This window comes from Jaculus jaculus, chromosome 13, assembly GCF_020740685.1.
Source record: "Jaculus jaculus isolate mJacJac1 chromosome 13, mJacJac1.mat.Y.cur, whole genome shotgun sequence".
NCBI lineage: Eukaryota > Metazoa > Chordata > Mammalia > Rodentia > Dipodidae > Jaculus > Jaculus jaculus.
The window spans coordinates 34,594,083-34,612,061 of record NC_059114.1 but is presented as its reverse complement, the minus strand read 5'-3'; the positions used below and the strand labels follow the sequence as shown (position 1 = coordinate 34,612,061).

The window sequence follows — 17,979 nt, the reverse complement described above, 5'->3', positions numbered from 1 at the left end:
GCCCTCAGCCCACCCATCCTGGGCCTCACATCTAGAGCCATGCCCCAACCTGCTATTTATATGGAAGTAAAACATTGGGAGAAGGTGAACTAAAACCTTTCTAGAATTAGTTTATTCTTTTCTGCATCTGTTTGTAAATGTAAACAGAGTGTAAATGACATTTGCCATTTTGAGGGTGTTATAATTCTGTACGATTGCATAGTGAGGTGACCAAACCCAGTTATTTTTATCTCATATGACCACAGAAGTATTCAAGTTCACAGTGATAGCTATTAGGGTCTCTGGTCTATCCTTCACATTCTAATCTGAAGTTCGTATTTCTGTACTCCGATGATGTAGTTAGTGGCTGGGGAGGTTCTCTATGGCCTAGAATCAGGACTTCCTTTAGCCTCTCTGCTCTGACACTGCTCCTCACCCAGAGCTCAGTAGTATCTGTCTTGTTAAAAGCACAAATGGAACTATAGAGGTGGTTTAGCAGTTAAGGCCCTTGCCTGCAAAGCCAAAGAACCCCAGTTCAATTCCCCAAGACCCACGTACAGAGGCTGGAGGCCCTGGCACATCCATTCTCTCTCTCTCTATCTGCCTCTCTCTCTCTCTTTCTCTCTCTCTCTCTCAGATAGATGATAGATAGATAGATAGATAGATAGATAGATAGATAGATAGATAGATAGATAAAGTTGGAAAGCAGAAAGGGCCGGATATATAGCTTAGTTGTTACAGTGCTGGCCTACCAAAAGCAACATAATGGATTTGAATTCCAGAATTCAACATAAAAGAAAAGGGGAAAAAACAGAACAAACTAAAAACTGAAAATTATAAAAAAGAAAGTCTTAAATCTAGCAACCTAATATTCTTCCAAACATGAATTATTTGTATAAAGTTGTTCTTCCTTTGGAGCTTCTCCTTTTATGATTTAATAATCTGTCACTTTCATTCTGACTTCCCACTAGACTCCTTTCTTCCATAATTGCACTGGATTTTATTAAAACACAGTGGCTGATTGAGTAAGTCCATTGTACAGCTTGATATTCTTCTTCTCTAAGAAGACTTATGTGATGCCAGTGTGTTACATGGAGAAAATGATTTGGTTCTTGAAATAGAATTTGAATCTCAACCATCTACAATGGTTGCAGGAGATATGTAATATAGTGAGCAGAAAAACTACCTCGAGCTAGGGGTTATCTTTCCCTCAGCCCAACTCAGCATCCCTTCTGGGCATGGAGGCCAGAATTTTATGGCACAGATTAAATATTCATCAAAGTCAGACTTTTGCCTGACTTAGCTCTGAAGTCATACATTTCTTTTCATGAGTTTTCCTCTTTGGAGAAGCAGGTGAGGCATTTCCCTCTATAATGGAACTGTCACTGGGCACTAATATCCCTTTTTACCTCCTGGAAAGCTCTGTCACCCAATTATTTTCCCAGAGAATTCCTCCATCCCTTTCTTTGACTATTTTCTAACAACATGAGGTAGGCTATTCTGAACTTTCACATTTTGAGCAGCTACCTGGCCTTATTCAAAAATTCATCTCTCTCTCACTACTTCCAATTCAGTAGATGACCAAACTGCTTATCCATTGCTTCTTTATGTAATTAAAAAAGTTCTCCCCTGGACAAAAAGAAGTGAGTTTCTTCACATAACATTTTGGAGTAATAATTAATATGTGCTTTAGATGAGGTTCAGGCCACCTATGATACTTCAGAAGTTAGCCATCTACTTCTGAACTCTGTCTCTTTTAACTATCAAAAACCACCAATTCCTTAATATCAAGCACAACAAATTGGCTGGACTGGGAAGTGGGTTCTTCTCTACCTGCCACCAGGGTCATACCTAAATTTAGATAGGTAGAGAACTTCCAGATTTCCTCCATGGTCTTGAAGGTGATGAGGAACTGGTCCTTCTGGGAATGGATACTCACCAACCTTGCCGAGAGGTCCTAAATAAAGAGAACCATGAGTCAACTTGGGACAGCAGAAGTATGCTTTAACCAGCTCACCCATCGACCCAGTATTACTCAATAAGAAACTAGGTGTTGGTAAGTCATATGTTATGAGCCATCTCCCATGTTGTGTTTAATGGTGGCAATATGCCATTGTTTCACAGTTGGATTGTTTTACAATTTTAATGTCTTAAATTGTACTTGGATAAACTTATAGCTAAATTTTTATACAAATCCTTTGTTGTTCTGATATGAGTCTTTCTTTCTTTTTTTTTAATTTTTTTTTAATTTTTTATTTATTTATTTGAGAGCGACAGACACAGAGAGAAAGACAGATAGAGGGAGAGAGAGAGAATGGGCGCGCCAGGGCTTCCAGCCTCTGCAAACGAACTCCAGATGCGTGCGCCCCCTTGTGCATCTGGCTAACGTGGGACCTGGGGAACCGAGCCTCGAACCACGGTCCTTAGGCTTCACAGGCAAGCGCTTAACCGCTAAGCCATCTCTCCAGCCCTGACATGAGTCTTTCTAAGAAGTACAACTGGAAATGTGAGCACATACATGTTTTCTATCCCAAAATTCAGGTATTCAATCACTCCCAAGATAAGATTTCCAATTTACATGCTGACAGGCAGAGCAAGAAGAGGGTTGCACACCTCTCTTTAATATGTGAACAAAGCAGGCCTGAACAACTGCCTACCCTTTGCTCTCCCTCAGTCTCTCTCTGTTGGCTGCCCAGGCCTCTCGAGTTCACTGCAACTAGTGGTAGTAACTAATGATGAGCATCCCACTCCTGGGTCGGTCCCCAGACCCCTGTCCACGGGGAACCTTAAAGAAAGAAAAGCCAAAAGAAGAGCTCTGAGTTCAGCCAAGTAAGAGTCTGTAATGGTTCTGCACCAGACCCTGGGACGTCCCAGAGCCTTGGAGGACACAGTCTGTGATCAGGAAGAGGCTCTAGGTAAAAAGTGTTCTGCAGAGAATTTAGTACATGCCAAGCACTCCCATAATCACTCTATGAAGAGAGTGCAATCACGGTATTCAACCCATTCTGAGATGGAGTTTTGTAATATTTAACAGCTTCTGAAATGAGGGCGTAGCATCTTACCTGAGCAAGAAAATTTATTTTCTCTTGAGGCACATAAAATAATGATTCATGTTATAATTAATGATATCTTGGGGCTAATAAAAAATAACATTGTCCTAAGTTTATAATCAAGCTGAGGAGGACACAGAAAGGTGAGGCAACTTGCCCAAGGTTGCCTGCAGTGAGTAAGCTGCAGGGCCCTGAGTGGACCACTGGCATAGCCAGTCCCTGGCCTTGGCCCCCACGCATATTCAGCTCAAGCCTCCAAAGTCTCTCAAGTCAAGCCCTGCTCCTACCCACCTTAAAGGTGACTGGAATTAAAGGGAATATATAGCAGTACTTGGCAGACAGTCTCTCTTAATTCCTGAGTGCCATGGATTAATATAATAAAATTAAAAGTTAAAATACTTAGCTGCTATTTATGAAGCAGCCATCCCCACCCACACACAAGACCCAGCTCTCAACAGCTGCGATCTCCTTTGTCCTCCCGAAAGATAAGACACCATTATTCTTGGCTGTGTGACAGGCAGAGCACCTTTCTCCTTTCAGTTTGTACCAGATTAATGCAAAGACCATGAAAATAACTAGGACATATTAGCATTTATCTAAAGCACCATTGTTGCCCACCCCATCTGTAGTTGTAACATATTCTTTCCATTTCTCTCCTTAGTTCTCCTAGTTAGCACTTCTTCAACTGTAAGTGATTTGGTCAGAACTTTTGGCCATACCAAGTATAGTTGAATGATTAAATACATTATCTATGACTATGAAAAATGAAATGGTTTACTTTATTGCATTCTTCTCATCCTGATATTTATAGTACTGTTTTGATTGGCAATTTTGTTACCTTAACCATATGTGTACTTAATGTTTATCAAGACCTGAGGAGAAGAGGGAAATGGGGAATTATTATCTATGGGTACAAAGATTGGATTTGTAATGACAAAATATTCTGGATATAAATAGGCTATAAGTATATTAAATATCATGAAATGAATATGAATATTATTTAAATGAATACAGTGGGTTTGACATGGTGGTACATGCCTGTAATTCCAGCACTCAAGAGGCTGAGGCAAGAGGATCAGGGCAAATTGATGATCAGCTTGGGCTACATAAAAAGACCCTGTTATTAAAAAAAAGATCACAATAGAAAATTTTGTTTATATACGTTGTATTCCAGTAACAAAATTCAAATGAGCACATTAAAATATACATGTGTGTATATAATATATGTATATGTAGTAGTTGCATTATATATTATGCATATATATACTATATATGTATAATATATGTGTATATGAAATAATTGCAATAAACATTCCCATTCAATAAAGTTCTTAACTTGCCCAAGGTCAGACAATAAAATCAAGTTTTTTCTGACTTGGGCTACCTTGTTCAGAATTTTTGCTGTTCCTGCTAAGCAGAGAATGTAAACATAATCACTCCTTCACTCTGCCAGTCAGATGGTCTCTTGAGACCCAACTTTGTTCCAGGTGCCAATCCTGTGTGCTAGGGATCTGAGTTCTGAGATGCCATCAGTCTTGCTCACCTTAAACAGTGCACGTATGTCCTGGTCCTCATTCTCCAGTGCCCAGAGCCGCCTCCGGGCAGCTTCCTGTAAAGGCGCATTGACGCACCTCCTGGAACGGCTCTTCACACAGAAGGAGAGGGCCAAGTCTGAAAGAGTAGAGGAAGAAGAGTCAGGTGGACGTGCAATGAAAGAGTAAAATGAATTAGGAAAAAAACCAAAAATAAAAACAATGTTCTCCCACATGTTTACGTAAGCACTAAATTTGTGTCCTCATTAATTACAGATCACAGTAGAGCAATAGATCTTCCAAGCTCCCTTTCGAGTGTCTTTCCCGTGGGGAGAGGAAGGTACTGATGGCCAGCAGGGCTGGGGATGCACGCAATGGTTATTTCTGCTTTGGGCTGATACAGAACCAGCTAGGAGAGATGCATCTTCCTATGGATGATGCACGAAAGTCCTAAGTGAAAAATATTTTTCCATATTGAAGGAAACATATTCATATGTCAAATTTATAATATGCACTTGGAATTATCTAGTTTATGTATTATTTATGCACACACACATTTTCTCAAGCCAGTTCCTCTCTGATGCTCCATTCATTCATGCTTTTCAAAATAGTTGGTTAATATATTGAACTCTATGTTTGATTTCTTCAGAATGCACATTCTCTTGACAAACACTATTCTAGGTGCTGAGGACACAAGAAGGTAGACATGGCCCCTGTTCTCATGAAGTGAATGTGCAGCTTAAAAAGCAGCCAGCCCCATGAACATTCCTTTCAGACAGAGAAAACAGCTGTGGAAAAAATGAAACAGGGGGGCTGGAGAGATGGCTTAGCGGTTAAGCACTTGCCTGTGAAGCCTAAGGACCCTGGTTCGAGGTTCAGTTCCCCAGGTCCCACGTTAGCCAGATGTACAAGGGGGCGCATGCATCTGGAGTTCGTTTGCAGAGGCTGGAAGCCCTGGTGCGCCCATTCTCTCTCTCTCCCTCTATCTGTCTTTCTCTCTGTGTCTGTCGCTCTCAAATAAATAAATTAAAAAAAAAATGAAACAGGGTCAAGAAACAGAGTGATAGAGCCCTGGGAAGGTGGGAGGTATGTTGTCAGAAGAGGTCACACAATAGAGTCCCTTTATACAGTACTTGACCTTGAAGAAATGGCTTCTTCAGACAATACATATTAATTGTCCAACAAAATAAACATAAGGAACATTGGACTGAATTATTTCAAAGCTCTTTCTTCTCCCTGCAACTTGCTCAAAATTTGCAGACTTCTGAGCATGTTAGAGATGGTCCCCGTTACACAGACTGGGTCCACAGGGCACCTACTAAAGGCTTACTGATAATCTAGAAGTCCGCAAAGCCCTGCAGGTCACTCCCACACAACAGGCTTGAATGATCTGTGTCAACTACAGATAGCTGTTTCTCCCCTCAGGTTCTTTCTGGCCATGCAACCCCTCCAAGTCTGGCAACCCTGCCAAGCCCACATCTGGTAGCCTTGTTATATGCTGACCTCCAGAATGCGGGGCAGCACAAAGAGGAAGGCCAGGCAAGAGTCACATAGATTCAGACTCAGGGCTTAGCTCTGCCACAGAAAGCACATCTTCTCCAGGCTTGTCCTCAGAGTTCCTGCTACAGGACTCAGCTGAGGTGCAGCATTTTCTTTTCTTTCTTGTGGGTGTCACTGTAATCTCTTCAAGGGGACAGTATGAGACATGTATTGAGATGATTTTTTTTCTGTCACACTGACTTTCAGATATTTTCCAAATATTCATGTAGACTCCCTTCTGACCAGCCAATCTCATCCAGCATATTCAAATCTTCATTTGCTTATTCACTTATTTAACAAGTATTTATTTAGACCTCATTACATTTAAAAGACTATGATGAGTATGATATGAAATGCAATCATACCTTCCACATATTTAATCAACAACCCATGTTGTCGTCATATATTTTCTATGCATCTACTATGTACAAACAACTCTTTAAGGGATCATCTTGAATACACAATTATTTTCAATTTTTTAACCTTTCCCCTGACAACATAAAAACTTTAATCAATGATTAAAAATCTAATCATGCTGGGCATAGCAGCTTACACCTTTAATCCCAGCACTTGAGAGGCAGAGGTAGGAGAACAGCCATGAGTTCAAGGTCACCCTGAGATGACAAAGTGAATTCCAAGTCAGCCTGAGCTAGGAGATCCTACCTTGAAAACCTAAAAAAAAATCTAATCTGCCAGGCATGGTGGCACACACCTTTAATCCTAGTACTCAGGAGGCAGACGTAGGAGGATCAGTATTAATTCAAGGCCAGCCTGAGACTACATAGTAAATTCCAGGACAGCCTGAACTAGTATGAGACCCTATCTTGAAAAACCAATATCATATATATATATGATATTGCTGATAATCATATATATATAATATAATAATATATATATTATTATATATTATATAATATATATAATATATATATACACATATATGTGTGTGTGTATATATATATGTGTATATATATGTATATATATATACATATATATATAATGATATATTTTATCTCTTGTTTTTAAATTTTTTGTTTTATTTTTATTTGAGAGAGAGAGAGAGGGAGGGCAGGAGGGAGAGAAAGGGCACACCAGGGCCTCCAACCACTACAAACAAACTCCAGATGAATGCTCCACCTTGTGCATCTGACTTACATGGGCCCTGGGGAATTGAACCTGGGTCCTTTGGCTTTGTAGGCAAGCACCCTAACCAGTAAGCAATCTCTCCAGACCTATTTTTTTTTCTAACTCAGAAATTATATATGGAGATTCTGAAGAGCTTTGAATGCAGCCTGGGAAGGTTTAAGTGAAAGCCAGTGTCATAAAGTCACCCTTACAAAGATGCATATGGTGGAAGCACACAGAAAGGGCAACAGAGTGAGAGCCTGTTGGTGGGAGAGAGAGGACTTCAACAAGGAAAGCCTTCTCAAAATAGCACACCTTTTGGGGGTTTGAGTACCTTGAGTTATATTCTGTGGGAGGAAACATTTCCCCTTATTTTTGGATGCAGATACACATTCACTCAGTATGGTTGAATCCTTGGAAGGACTTTCTTTACCTGGAGAAAACAAAATAAAAATCATTTGTAAGAATGTAGGTATGTTGTCAGTATACGCTGCAAGTTCTTATCGAGTGCCAATGCTCTTGTCAGGGCTGGTGGCAAGAACAAATTATTGTTATCACCACTGCTTTATAATTACTTTATAGCCAGCAGTTATCAAAGAAGTGTCACACAGGCTATCTCAATCCTGCTACCCAGGTGCCCCATTTTATTAAACGGGTTCCCACCCACAGGTCAAACAAAGTCCCATGACTTAATACACTGTGGGGGACTCCATATATGTGGAGTCTACACAGATCATTATGGTCTGTCCACAATAAGGTCAGTGGGTGGATAATGGGAGAATTGGAGAAGAGTGAGAGAGCATGACTCATGAGGGAGACTCATGTGGTTATAACAGCCAAGAAATGTGTGATTGTCCCCAGGCTATTCCTGTCTTTGCAGCTGTAGCAGTGTAATAAAAGGCCATGAACAACAGCACAGTGCTTGGCTAGCAAACATAAGGCCTTGGACTCCATACCCAGTTCCATCAAAAAAGAAAACAATGAAGTAGAGTACAAAAAAAAGATCAGGACACAGGCTGGGACAGGGATGGGGACATGACAAGGGAAATGGTATTTTGATTGCATACGTTTAAAAATAGGAGAGAATGCAGCTGGAAAGCATGGGGAAGCAGACAGAGAAGATAAAGGGAATTGCACCTGATTGCTGTAGAATATGGGTCTCCTTCATGGCATTCTCCAAATGTAAGAGAATACAAGTCCTCACCACATTAATTTTGGTTGCTGTCCTTTTGATCATGAAATTTCTTAAGGGTTCAGAAAATTATACACATAATCTAGCCCTAGGAAGAAGGTAAGGAATTTTGGCTTCACCACTATGTCTGAGTTGCTCATTTAATCTTTCCAGCAGCCTATAAAAATTGAGTGTAAGACAAGCAGGCCTACCAGGTCTTATATACTGGACCATCTCTTATAATAATATAGCCCAAGTGTATGACAAGACTCAAGCAGCACTCTGGTTAACACTAACCCTCAGTCTTTATACTACTGACAAAGATCCTTGGTCTCTATTTACAGCCTCCTCAGGGGTATCTTGAAACCCCCACACACAGTGGAATCCTTCCCATCTTCATAGTGAGAGGAGCTAGCACTGTTTGGAGTGCATGCAGAAAAGGCAATGGGTTTCGGCTTGACTAGGCAGAAAGAGGGGCCCATCAGCTCACAGTTCTTTATCCAGAAAATCTTGTTAGCCGCTCAGTGATGAAAGCTACATAGCTGAGCTGGAAATCTGCCAGTAATGAGCTACATAGAACAAGATCATTTTGTAATTCCACACCAGGAACCAGAAGCAACTAAAGCCAAAAAAAAAAAAAAAAAAACTACTCACTTGGAATGAGCACAAATCAGATGTCCTCATGTACTTGTTAAATGACCTTGGGCAAGGCACTTGACCTGAACATTTCTTTCTTTTCTTTTCTTTTTTTTTTTTTTTTTTACGCTGCACCTCCTCTTTCGTGGTTTCCGGTGCTCTACACAGTCAGAGAAACTTCTCTAGTAAAGAACTATAGAGCCGGGCGTGGTGGCGCATGCCTTTAATCCCAGCACTTGGGAGGCAGAGGTAGGAGGATCGCCATGAGTTCAAGGCCACCCTGAGACTCCTTAAGTGAATTCCGGGTCAGCCTGAGCTAGAGCAAGACCCTACCTCAAAAAAAAAAAAAAAAAAAAAAAACTATAGAAATGATCCCTGAAAGTATAGTCTTGACCTGTCCATTTCTGAAGTTTGTAGTTTCCCCAATTACAAACGAAGTCACTCAGATCTCAATTCTGAGCCCTAACGTAACCGCATATTTGAGTTGACCAGGTTGTCTCTTAACAATACTGATGGCCCAGGTTTATCGCCATGGCTTCTAAGTGCCGTGGGGCAGAGCACAGCAACAGGGCTTTGAGTTATTCCCATATGATCCTAACTCAAGCGCATGTTGACTAGATGGGTGCTACATGAGTAGAGGGTGCTTGTCAAGTGTTAGTGTGTGCATGAATCACTTTGAATATTGATTTCTACCTCCATGGTTGAAAGCTGTGGCTCTGCATTTCTAATATGTTCCCAAATGTTATCTGTGAAGCTGGCCCTGAGGCCATGCTTGGAGTGGATGCATGCTATCCTACCCTAACAAAATCTAATCATGAGTCATAACAAACCCACAGACATCTTTTTTTCCTCCCTCATTGGTAAATTTATAGTTTGAATTGCTTAACACTATTTGAGCAGCAGAATATGGAATCATTTGGGTTTGCTTTGAAACCGGGAAGATCTGTAACCCAGGGTCTTTATTCACCTGGAGTGGTTGTTATCCCTCCGCAATGAAGGTACTTGTCCAGTCACTATTAGCCCCACCCATACAGTGACTAAGTAATTTCTGGCCTGGACAAGTTCAAGAGTGTCCTTGCTATCAAACCCATAAGAACACAGAGTGACAGCCAGTGAAGTGAACCCACTTTCAAGATGGGAAACCGGGGCTCATGACCCTGATGTGGGACAGAACATACCCAGCTTTGAAAAGGAGGTAAGGTTTGTTGCAGATTACCTCAGTTTTGAAAAATGTGATTTGTAAACACCCACATCACAATTTCTTGAGAACTTGTTTGTTTTTTGGTTTTGTTTTTATTTATTAATTTGAGAGAGAGAGGGGAAGAGGCAGATTAAGAGGGACAGAATGGGTACAGGGCCTCCACCCACTGCAAACGCACTCCAGACACCTGCACTACCTTGTGCATCTGGCTTATGTGGGTCCTGAGAAATTGAACCTGAGTCCTTTGGCTTTGTAGGCTAGCTCATTAATTGCTATGCCATCTCTCCAGCCAAGTACTTATTTGTTAAAAGATGTCTGGTGCTAGGTGCGCTGGTGCACGCCTTTAATCCCAGCATTCGAGAGGCAGAGGTAGGAGTATTGCCATGAGTTCAAGGCTACCCTAAAACTACATAGTGAATTCCAGGTTAGACTAAGCTACAGTGAAATACTACCTTTTAAAAAAACAAATCCATAAAGCCTTTCTCTGTAGTCTACCCAGGGAATATCTAGGATAGAGTCTGGAGTCATATATTTGCAATTAGCACACTGGGAATTTTGAGTGACATCTGCAGGCCAATTCACCTTTGGCCTCAGGGCCCGTGAGGCTTAGGGACAGCTCCTTGAGAAACAATACGGAAGCCTGACAAATGGAATGCCTTCGTGCCACAACAGGAAGAGCAGGGAATGGCAACTGGATGGGGGTTTACTATTTACAGAGCTCTTCTAGCCAGGGAGTTACATTTCAACATGAAGTAGTTTAAAGACTTCTTTCTTGGGAAAGAACCAGAAACTATTCAAAGAAAAGAAAAAACAAAAAGGAAAACCCATCACATAGAATAAGCTACCTTGGGAAAAATATACAATTTGTTTAATGACTGAAAGAAAATAAACCAAAGACCTATCATGGCCACAGTGGCGTCATTTGCAGTTTTTTGTTCTGTGCTATGCTTGTGTCTGTCTTACAAAACCTCTGCAATGGATGCACATTGTTTTCTGATGCTGAAGGCAAGAAGAGAAGTGGCTAAGAACAAGCACAAGCAGACAGTCCTAGAGTCAAACCTTGACTTCATCACGACAGCATCATTAGTTCCTGGGAGACTCACTTCCACATCTAGCTCCAAAAGCAGGCACATGACTCAAGCATAGACCAGTCAGGCTGTATGCCATGGCTATGTGATCAAAGAAGGCAATTAGAACTAGTCTTACAAAACTCATCAACTTGTTTGATGAAAATAAGATTTCTTTCTACTACATTGAAAATTGTGTCCATGACCTTGCAACCACAGTACCCCTCACAGAGAGAGAATACCTAAAGAGGTTAGGTCTTCAAGTACAGATAGCTTCCTGATAGCATCATTATAATAATCATGATCCAGCCATACATGAAGAAAAAAATAGCCCTGGACTTTTTCATTCATGAATCAAAACATTATTTTGATTTAGGATGACTTAGTTTTACTATTACTGGCCAGAAAAGGCCACTAACACTCATTAAGAAAAGCAACAAGGAGTCTTGGTTTGCACTTGCAATTTCAGCACTTAGGAGGTACAGACAGAAGGATCAAGGTCATCATCAGCTAAGCTGTGAGTTCAAGACCAGCCTGACCTACATGAGACCCTGTCTTGAAAAAGAAATGAGGTTATTTTGTAACTGAGAAGTTGGTTTCCAACATTGACTATACTTTTTTTATTTCCACCAGCAATGTACAAGTCTTCCAGTTACTCCACATAGTAAGCAATACTTGATATTAGCAGTCTAGTTTGAGATATTCCAGTAGGTATATATTTGTTCAATTTGTATTTCTAAAACAACTAGTGATGTTAGGCTTTTTTAAATGTGTCTACCTGCTACAGGTATTTTCCACGGGGACATGTGAGTACAAATTGCTTTCATCAAGTTATTTGCCTACTTATTCTCAAGTTATGATTTTTGAATATATATTCTAAACACAAGTATCAGATATGTATCTCATGAATACTACTCCCCAGTCTATCACTTGCTCTTTACTTTCCTGGCAGATTTATATAGTTGGGAAAAGTCAAGATTTCCAGCAATGAGACCAACAGACCAGGGAGGAAAGAGCTTCGTATGCATGCCAGGCGGTAGAGGGCAGCTGCACCTGCTGGACAGGGAGCTGGCTGGAGGCACAGAACAGGCACTCATGGCAGGGTCCAGAAGAGACAACACTTTTCATCAGGCAAAGGTGATCCCACGGGCACCTGTGCAGCGAGGACCTGTGGAACATTGTGGCCAGTGACGTGGCATGACAGAGGTCATTCTACCAGAGTGGTTGGCTGGGGAGAGGAGGGGAGGCAGAAGGCAGCTGGGAAGCTGTTACAGAGTCCGGGAGGGGGGTGGAAGGGAGGAGACTGTGATCTCGGCACTGTGAAGAGAGGGAAAAAGTAAATCTCACTGTATTTTAAAGTGAGAAAGAGAATGCTTCTATCCAAGATGATAGATAAAGATGACAAAGAATCAAAAATTACAGAAAATACATGCTGGAAAGGATTGAAGAGGTCACATAGTTTCACTCCTAATGCCCAGTGAAGAATAGTGTGATTTTATAAATGCCACACAACAAGTTAGCAAAAAGTCAAAGGTCTTCCGGATCACTGGTCTCTCCAATCAAGAACTCCTATTTCTGCTGCAGTGTATGCCGTGGAGCTCTAAAGTCAAAGGTCTCTGAGAAGCAGCTCTACACAGAGACTTGCTGGGAAAGAAAAGCCACTCCTGTTTCTCCTGTCCCGGCTTCTGCGCCCCTACCACCCTTCCCCACTCTCACTGACAGAGGAAAATTCTACAGTGAACACTTCCCAGAAGGCTGTTTTCTTCACCTACATGATTTTTTAAAATTTCTTCTTTGATCCAGCAAGCAGTTGGGCCCATTAGCAGTTTTATGATGTCAACCCACATTCTTCTCATTCAGACAAATATCAGGTGAGAACTATATAGCAGCATCTATCCATATGGATATATCGCAGACTGTAATGCTGGGAGAAGCAAGTTGCTTAGTGATATAATTTTTGCTTAAGCTTTAAAATCTGCAGATTCTTTGCAGTGATTGAGTGTGCATGAATATGTAGCAAGAACACAGAACCACAGAAATGATAAAAGTGATCAGCTGGGAAGAGAGAGGAATGAACTGGAAAGAGCCATCCAAGGGTTCCAATTGTATTTGTAGTGTGTTCTTTTGTTTAAAAAAATATATATATATATATATATGTATATATATATATATATATATATATATTTTTTATTTATTTGAGAGAGAGAGACAAATGCAGAGAAAGAAATAGAATGGGCATGCCAGGAACTCCAGCTGCTGCAAACAGAGCACCACCTTGTGCATCAGGCTTGCATGGGTACTGGGGAACCGAACCTTGGTCCTTTGGCTTTGCAGGCAAGTGCCTTAACCACTAATCCATCTATCAAGCCCTGTGTTCTTTTTGAAAGGAGTAAGAGAAAGACAGAAAGAGTTTTGATGCCAAAATAACACAAATTAGAAATGTATTACAGTACATTACAACTCTAAAATGTTGTAATATTGCTAAGTTCAAAATGCCTCACCATTCTTTTAAATTCAGAAGTGATGCATCATTTACTACTGTCAACATTCTCCTTGTCTTATTATTATATCCACAATTCATGCTTGTCCAAAAAGCTAAAGAGAAAGTCATAAGCCCTGGGGAGGGGGGGTAGCTGGAGAGATGTTTCCATGGTGAAAGGCATTTGCTTGCAAAGTCTGACAACCCAGTACCTACATAAAGCCAGATGCATAAAGTGGCACATGCATCTGGAGTTTGTCTGCAGTGGCAAGAGGCCCTGGCACAACCATCCTCTTCTCCTGTCTGCTTCAGTTTTGTTCTCTCTCTCTCTCTCTCTCAAGTAAATAAATAGAAATAATGAAAAAAATATTTTTTTGCAGAAAGATGTTGAAGATAAAGGAGAAATGCTAGAATCTTCTGACATGACTCTCTTTCCCTGTGGTTGGAAGGGAGGGAGCACTTAAGACATTACTACCAATGGCAAGAAACCCAAAGGGAGCAGAGGGTAGGAAGAGGGGACCAGAGATACTAGCAGCTGACCAAGACTCGTCCTCTCTCCATGTGCTACTGGGAGATCTTTGTGAGCAAGTGAGAAACATCAGGAGGTGTAGATACTGCTATCCCCACATGAGGACTCTGCTGGCTGAGCCAAACTTCATTCCTGCGTCACACCACAACAAACAGGATGGGCAGCTATCCAGGGTGCCACACTATCTTGAACCCTCACTCCTACCTCCCTTGCCCCCAAGGACACACAATTTGGTCCTCACTGTTGACTCCTCCTTCAACTGACACCACAGCAGAAGCAACCAAAGGAATTAGGCAGATTCCTTTCTAGTAGCATTGAGAAGTAGAAATTAGGGGTGTAGTGAGCAAGAAATCAGTCTGCAAATACTGAGGGTCATTAGAAACCAACCTCTGCACCTGGTCCATGAGACACACTGGCCAATCTAATCCTCCCCAAAGATCCACAGGGTGGGCACAGTCAGACCTTATGTAGCACACTGCCAGGAAACCGAGACTCATTGATCCTAAGAGACTTGCCCAAGGTCACACAGCTGTTAAGTCACTCCAACATGCCTCTCAGACTCTGTGCTATTTCTCTAGGATAAACAGGGGAAGCAAGGATGGAAATGTGTCTATCAGCTCTCTTCAGTGAGTCCTATCAACCTCCTACAGGAAAAGCCAGACACACAGAGAACAACAGAGGGGGATGGCATGGAAACTGACAGAAATAAATAGTACGCTGATCCTTGTGAAGGAGAGAATCCAGGGAGCCAACCAGTTGCCAATGGCAATACAAATAGATGAAGGAACAAAACAACCGGGTGGCAGTGCCATCTTCGAGGACTCTTTCTTTATTATCGATGGCTTTGCACTGCAGAACTCTAATTCTTCATGAGACTCTCAAACAGCAGCTGAGCACTCACACTGAAGCTGGGTGGCACCAGTAGAGCTCCCTGAGGTACCCCAGTTACAACTTCAAACTTTGCAGATGACCAAGTGGAAGCCCAAGACAGAAAGTGGTGTGCTAGGGTCATAAAAATGTCATTAGCAGGGCTGGAGAGATGGCTTAGCAGTTAAGCGCTTGCCTGTGAAGCCTAAGGACCCCGGTTCGAGGCTCAATTCCCCAGGTCCCACGTTAGCCAGATGCACAAGGGGGCGCACGCGTCTGGAGTTCGTTTGCAGAGGCTGGAAGCCCTGGCGCGCCCATTCTCTCTCTCTCCCTCTACCTGTCTTTCTCTCTGTGTCTATCGCTCTCAAATTAATAAATAAAAAATTTTAAAAAAATGTCATTAGCACAGCCTAATATTTACTGTGCTTAATCATGTGCTGCTCTCTTTAATGTCTTTAAAATATAGATTTAACCCTACCACAGTCTTATGAAGAAAGCATAATTATTTCAAAAAACCTACAGACAAGGAAACTAAAACACAGAGCCATTAGATAAGTTATTCCAAGGGAGTAAAAGAACCAAAATCAAACTCATGTTTTCCTGAAAGCCCATGTGATTGACTACAGTGATACCTGCCTACCTGCGAGATGGAGTCAGATCTGGAAGCTAGGTCCCACATCAGATCAATGGCCTGTCTGCCTCCCATGCTATCTGTGCCCATGGGGTACAAGGGCAGCAGAACTTAATGCAAGGACTTGAAAGTTTATAATTCTAAAATCTGGAGAAACAAAATGTGTCATAGCCTTTTCTGCTGTTTGGGATTTGCTTGCTTTTTGTATTTGGTCCCAAGGTGGACCTTGTTTAGAAGGGACTCCCTGCTGTAAATGCCAAAAATCTTGCTTATGTTTGGCTCACTTTAAGGATCTCAGGTGCCTTCTATGAGCCCAAGTCACAAGACCACAGCGGAAAGTGATATATCTGTCTGAGCAAAAGCCATAGCCAGGAAGTATTCCTCAGCTGTGCTTTCAGAACCCAGATGGTGCCGCAGAAAGACAAATGACCCTAACAAGGGTCAGGAATGATTCCTTAGAGTATGCCCCTCTGTCTTCAAGAGGACCTAACCCACTCCTCTTGATGCATGTCTTATAAGAAAACACAGGGCGACCCCCATCTTGGTTCCCCTCGGAAATGCAGTATAGAGCTTCCATCAGCGTGATCAGCCATCCTGGTCTGCCTGGGATTAGTACAGATTTTGCACTGACTATATCCCAGGGAATTCCCCAGCTTCTGGTAAGCCAGTTACCCTGTTTCTAGTCTTAGGTGCTTGACAACCTCTTAGGACAACTTTCCCTGACCTCAACTTGACAGGCCCAAAGCCACTGTAACAGGTAAGAGGAGGCAGGAAACTGCCTGTTTTTCTTCAGTGGCAGCAGCACTGACCAAAATAGCAATGAGTGACTTAAGCCAAATTTATGACCATTGGTAGGCCACAGAGGAACTCACTGTTGGAACCTTCTTCCTGCCCTAGGGAATCTTGGGAAGAAAGGAAGGAAGGGCTTAGTCACACCCTAGGAGTGGCCGCCAAGAGCGCCCTGGTTTCCTCTCTGCAAAGCACAGAGAACAGAGACAGCCCAACGCCTCTTGTGATGAAAAGTACAGGCTTCCTATACTGCGCCCGTTTTTGCAAAGGTAGAATGGCAGATCCTGAACTAGGGAATGAAGAGAAGCAGCCACAAGCACAACCATGTCCACATCTTTGGAAGGGCAGCTTCCCCAACCCCATAGCTCCCTAAACCCGCCCTGGACAGCTAACCCCCAGGCCAGAGCCCCCTCCCAGGAAACTCACCTGGACCCCAGGGCAGACTCCGCTCCCCAGGGATACAAAAACAGCCACCCATGTGTGCACCATCCTCCCTGGGCCAAAGCCCCTGGGAACGCCAGTCAGAAGAGCCTTGGGAGCCTCCCATCCATCCACGGCCCTCCTCCCGCCTCCTCCCTGGCACAGGAGGGATCAAAGGCTGCTCAATGCACAATGCAGCCTTTGATATCCGGCCTGCAGCGAGTGGGCCAGGGAGGGTGGGAGGGGCCACCCAGCCTGCAAGCCTGATAGTTCTCGCACTGTCAGCCCTTGGCCTGGGAGCAGCTCCTCCCTGCCTCTCTGCAGATTGCTTCATGCCTATCAGGCTGTGACACATTCCTCGAATTCTGGGATCCAGGGAGATACACAATTCGGTTCTTGTGAGGGCGGCCAAGGCAGAGGAGGGCACAGAGCATCCCCGTAATCAGGGCCGTTGCTCTTGCTCCCTCCCGGACGGATCTGACCCACACAGATTCCCCGGCCAACCCTTGGAAAGTGACCACATCCAGCCTCTCTCCACAAATGCCTCCTTTGGCTGTTGGATAAGCGTGAGCTGTGGGCGCAGCCTCCTGTGTCACAGCATCAGTACACCGGTCCTCACTGGTGAACAGTGGGGAGTGTGCAAGCCTCCAGCTGCTAGTTCCCAAAGTCCTGGTGGAAAGGAATCCAGGAAATTACCTGATGGAGCCCAGCACTTTATGGGTGAAGGGCTGGAGTACCAAATGCATTTAAGGCAACAGGTATGCATGAAAAACTGGTCTCACTAGACTGGTCTCTTTTCTGGCGTGGATGGGCAGTGAAGCAGAGGAATGCAGGTGACACAATATGACTGAATTTCAGAAAATTTCCCACGAGATATCTCACGGGAGATGCAGACAGCAGGACTGGAGGCCTACAAAGCTACTCAGAGGTCGAGCTGAGCTAACAACAAGCAGCAGGATCGCTG

General features: G+C 42.8%; 1 protein-coding gene and 1 pseudogene across 2 annotated transcripts in view; both read right to left on the bottom strand.

Annotated features, from left to right (window-relative positions):
- The window catches only part of Sh3tc2 (SH3 domain and tetratricopeptide repeats 2), a 70,004-nt gene extending 52,857 nt beyond the window's left edge, over nt 1-17,147 (bottom strand). Inside the window, exons 1-4 of one of the 2 annotated variants that reach the window (XM_004664752.2) lie at nt 17,022-17,147; nt 7,560-7,658; nt 4,573-4,700; nt 1,831-1,936 (exon numbers count right to left, since the gene is read on the bottom strand). In XM_004664752.2, coding sequence (XP_004664809.2) covers nt 1,831-1,936; nt 4,573-4,700; nt 7,560-7,658; nt 17,022-17,142 — 454 coding nt within the window. In that variant the 5' untranslated portion in view covers nt 17,143-17,147. Of the gene's footprint in view, nt 1-1,830; nt 1,937-4,572; nt 4,701-7,559; nt 7,659-17,021 lie in introns of those variants that run through there. The other variant, XM_045133148.1, reaches the window with a different exon arrangement.
- LOC123454440 lies at nt 9,318-9,423 on the bottom strand (annotated as a pseudogene).
- Nucleotides 17,148-17,979: the final 832 nt, after the last annotated feature.